The sequence below is a fragment of the Empidonax traillii genome, unplaced genomic scaffold, assembly GCF_003031625.1.
Source record: "Empidonax traillii isolate 1590-97213 ecotype Southwest subspecies unplaced genomic scaffold, ASM303162v1 scaffold3585:size19433, whole genome shotgun sequence".
Taxonomy (NCBI): domain Eukaryota; kingdom Metazoa; phylum Chordata; class Aves; order Passeriformes; family Tyrannidae; genus Empidonax; species Empidonax traillii.
Genome location: NW_020958778.1, coordinates 15,144 through 19,433, shown reverse-complemented (window position 1 = coordinate 19,433; position 4,290 = coordinate 15,144). Strand labels below are relative to the sequence as shown.

Sequence of the window (4,290 nt, the reverse complement as noted above, 5' to 3'; positions counted from 1 at the left end):
GGCTCTGTGGGAGCTCCCAGCTCCAGGGGCACTGGCAGAGCCAGGCAGTGTTTTCCTTCTGGGAGCCTCCCACAGAAAGCAGCTGCTGCTCCACCGCCCCCGGGGGTTTGTTCTCACTTCAAACACTCATCTCTTTCAGTATCTTAACCCCCCCCACCCAGACATTTACAAGCATTTCAGCATTTTCGAGGTAAAATAGTTTTACTAGAAACAAAATTCCATCTCCCGTTCTCCCCTCTTCCCTCCCCACAAGTGGCCGTTGAGAAGCTGCAGTTCGGAGGAGCAGCTCGTCGACTGGAAACAGTTTTTGGCAGCTGCTCGATTTGCCCCAAAAAACGTGGGGAAAAAAAGATTTCCTTGGGGGTCCATTTGGTATCGTTGAGCTTCCCTTGATTTTTGGGTCAGGCAGGTGCTCAGGTGGTCCTGATCCTACCTGGAGCCCCAGAGCTCCCAGGAGTCCTGGCTGCTCTCTGATGACTGTCACCCCCCGCCCTTCCTCTCCTGCCTCTCCCCTCTCCGTGGCTGCATCTGTTCCTTCAACCTCTCCACTTCCATCGCATTTTCATCCTCTGGATGTTTCCTCTCCCTGCGCTGTCTCCCTCTCTTCCTGCCATCCTTTTCCTCTCCCTGTTTTCTGCCTCCTGTCGCATTAACTCCTTCCTGCCCTGCTCCTTCCTCCGTCACTCCCTCCCGTCTCTCTCGGCCGGTCTCTGCCTCAGGTACTTGATCATCGAGAACTTCATCCCCCCCGAGGAGAAGAACAAGATCATGAACCGCCTGTACTTCGACGGTGACGAGGACCAGTGGAAGTTCCAGCCGCTGGTGCCCACCGGAGGGTACGTGCCCGGCCCGGCCCCGGCCCAGGCGCTGCCCCAGCGCTGATGGCCCGTGGGCACCGATGTCCCTGGGGCTGGGACCCTGCAGGTGCCCACGTGTGGGAATCCCCCCCAAGCCAAGCCCCGGGGGCAGGGCCTCGAGCTCCCCCGGTCCCCTCTCGGACACGGCCGTGGTCAGTTCGTGTTCCCTCACGCGGGTTCTCCCCCGCCTGTGCCGCAGGAACAGCTCCCAGATGAAGAGGCGCCCGACCTCGGCCGTGGGCTACAAGAGACCCATCAGCCAGTACGCCCGCGTGGCCATGGCCATGAGGTCCCACCCCCGCTTCCGGGTACGCCACGGGGCGCTGGCATCTGCTGGGGGCATGGTGGGGTCGTGGGATGAACGGGATGGGGGTGGGTGGATGGACGGATAGATGGACTGGGGTGGGTGGATGGATGGATGGTTGGATGGAAGGAGAGGTGGAGGTGGATGGTGAGTGGGTGGATGGATAGATGGGTGGATGGACAGACAAACACTGGGACAGAAGATGGAGTAAACAAGCTCATGATCACCTGGGATACGTCAGCTCAAGCTCCCAGCTTTATCCCGCCCCTTGGCAGATCCCTGCTCTCAGCTGCTCCTGGAGCTGCTGGCCCTGGTTCCAGCAGCTCCTGCTGCTGGGAAGGACAGGGCTGCTCGGCCTGACCCGCTGGGAGCTGGGCCAGGAGAGCCTGAGCGGAGCTGAGGGCCGGTGTGGAGCTCTGCTGTGCCCCAGCAGCAGAGCAGGGCCCTGCTTCCCAGCAGGAGCAGCTCCTCCTGGCCCCGGGGTTCGCTGGCCCTGGGGCCGCTCGTGCCACGTGGTGACTGCTGTGCCCGTTCCCGCGTTCCCCGTCCCCGCAGGCCGAGAACATCATGTTCCTGGAGCTGGACCTCTCCCCCCCGGCCATCTTCGAGTTCGAGCGGAGCCGGGACCCGGCGGAGCAGGACCCGCGGGCGCTGCACCTGGAGCGGCTGATGCGCCTGGACAGCCTCCTGGAGCGGCCGGCGGCCTCCCGCCTGCGCAAGTCCCGCTCCTGGTGAGCGAGCAGGGGGGGCCATGGCACGGCTGGGGGGCTCCCTGGGGACAAAGGGGGGGCTTGGGGCAGACAAATCCCCTGCTCCTTTTGGGGCTGAGGCTGGCCCTGAGTTGCTGGGGGGGATCGGAGTTTAAAATGTGGCTCACGCTGAGTTGTCATCGTGCACAGCTCGGTGCAGGAGGGACGTGGAGCTGCTGGAGACAGTCCAGAGGAGGCCCCAGAGATGCTGCCAGGGCTGGAGCCCCTCTGCTCTGGAGCCAGGCTGGGACAGCTGGGGGGGCTCACCTGGAGAAGGGAAGGATCCAGGGAGAGCTCAGAGCCCCTTCCAGAGCCTGCAGGGGCTCCAGGAGAGCTGGAGAGGGACTGGGGACAAGGCATGGAGGGACAGGACACAGGGAATGGCTTCCCACTGCCAGAGGGCAGGGAGGGATGGGAGATTGGGAAGGAATTGCTGGCTGTGAGGGTGGGCAGGCCCTGGCACAGGTTGGGCAGAGAAGCTGTGGCTGCCCCTGGATCCCTGGAAGTGTCCAAGGCCAGGCTGGACGGGGCTTGGAGCACCCTGGGATAGTGGGAGGTGTCCCTGCCCATGGCAGGGGGTGGAACAGGATGAGCTTTGGGGTCCCTTCCCGCCCAAACCATTCCATGATTCCATGATACGCGTATACCATCCCCACAAGGTACTGCCCTGCCCAGCACAGGGTGCTGCCTGCAGATGATGGAGAAAACGACTGGATTTTGGGGATTTGGGGGCCCGCAGGCGGCAGGGGCAGCAGAGCCAAGCTCCGATCCCCTCTGTCCCCCAGGTGCCCGACGCCGCGGTCGCTGCCCTCCTCCACCACACACGTGTCCCTCGCCTCCAGCGCCCCGTGTGCCGCGATGCCAGCCGTGCCAGCGGTGCCAGCCATGCCAGCTCAGGAGTGACTCCTGGCACCTGCTCCGGACTGAGCCCCAGGGGGCCAAGGGAGGCCCGGCCGAGCCTGGCCCAGCCCGTCCTTGTCTGCAGCTGCTTTGTGTGCGTGTGTTTGTGAGACACGAACGGCCCGGCGGGGACTGCCCCTCCCTCCCTCCCTCCCTCCCCCCCTCCCTCCCCTGCCCCTCCCCGGCCCGGATCTGTCACTTTATTTATTTAAGCTATTTATTTATGGTGGAGGCGGGAGATGCTCGGACTGTTGGACGTGCAGGGCTGGCCCTGGGCACTGTGCTGACCCCCCCAGGTCTGTGCAGCTCCCAGCCCTGCCCACGCCATCCTGGCACAGGGCTGGGCACCGCCAGGACACCACTCACCGGCCAGGAGGGGCACGGGACCCTCAGCGGGGGCTCTGGTGGGAGCTGAGGCCGCCCTGGACTCTGGTGCTGGCTCTGCTGTGCTGGATCCCAGGGAATTTGGAGATTTCCACACGGATTTGGAGACTCGGTGGTGGCAGCACCTTTGTCAGTCCCCCAGCAGGACTGCCCAGCCTGCCTGACACGGGTGGCAGCAGGGACATCTCACGGACATGGGCACGGCTGTCACTGCAGGAGCACCAGCTCCATCCCCAGGGCTCACGGAGTCACCAAAGCCAACCAAAGCCAAGGGCTTTGTCCAGCTGTGCCGCACTCTGGAGGCAGCCCCGGCCTGTCACGGTGCCTGACACCATCTCCCATCCCTGGGGTGGGACTCCTGACAGCAACAACAAGAGGTGGAACCTTCCAGCCCCTGCCACCCACCCTTCCCAAAGACAGGCAGCCCGTGGAGAACAGAGGGGTGAGATGAGAGTGGCTCCATCCTGCAGCTGAAGGCAGTGGAGGTGACGCCCAGGGGAGGGGTGTCATCGCTCTCCTCCGGGCTGGGAAATGCCACAGGGAAGTCACTTCTAAGCTGGGAGAAATTTCCAAGTGTGTTGTGGAGGGACGGGTGTGAAATGGGTGATGGGGAAGCCACGAGGCTGCTCTGGGGACACGAATCCCATCCCAGCTGCCGCACACACTGGGACGGCGCTCGGTGTTCCTGCGGCTTTCGGAGGGAGGGAAGGTGGGACCTTGGTGAAGGCCCTTCCTGGCAGTGCCAGGCCAGCAGCTGTGCCTTCCTGGCGTGGGGGAGGTGAGGAGATCTGTTTGTGGGACACGATTCTCACGGATAAGGGAGCGACCCCTGGCTCACCTGGGAGGGTGTGGATTGGCAAAGGGCACAGGGAGTCCCCGGGAGGGCAGGTGGGAGAAGATTGCAGGAAGGGAAAGTCTTCTGGAAACAAAGAGAATTCCTTTACAGAATGGTTGAGATTGGAAGGGACCCCTGGAGCACATTACTCAGGATTGTGTCCAGCTTTGGAGTATCCCCAGGGAAGGAGACTCCAGAACCTCCCTGGGCAGCCTGATCTCCCGCTGTTGGACTGGTCAGTGCTCACCCCCATGGTCCTGC

At 63.4% G+C, this 4,290-nt stretch overlaps 1 protein-coding gene across 3 annotated transcripts in view; it reads left to right on the top strand.

Annotated features, from left to right (window-relative positions):
- The first annotated feature begins 524 nt into the window (after positions 1 to 524).
- LOC114072608 (kinesin-like protein KIF3C) overlaps positions 525 to 4,290 on the top strand; it is an 18,626-nt gene continuing 14,860 nt past the window's right edge. The window contains exons 1-5 of one of the 3 annotated variants that reach the window (XR_003574208.1): positions 526 to 836; positions 1,057 to 1,165; positions 1,717 to 1,892; positions 2,696 to 2,786; positions 3,350 to 3,636. Coding sequence is in view for 2 of the 3 variants with exons in the window: in XM_027910484.1 (XP_027766285.1) it covers positions 574 to 836; positions 1,057 to 1,165; positions 1,717 to 1,892; positions 2,696 to 2,813 (666 nt within the window). In the remaining variant the exon portion in view is untranslated. Of the gene's footprint in view, positions 837 to 1,056; positions 1,166 to 1,716; positions 1,893 to 2,695; positions 3,192 to 3,349; positions 3,674 to 4,290 lie in introns of those variants that run through there. The other 2 variants (XM_027910485.1, XM_027910484.1) reach the window with 2 other exon arrangements.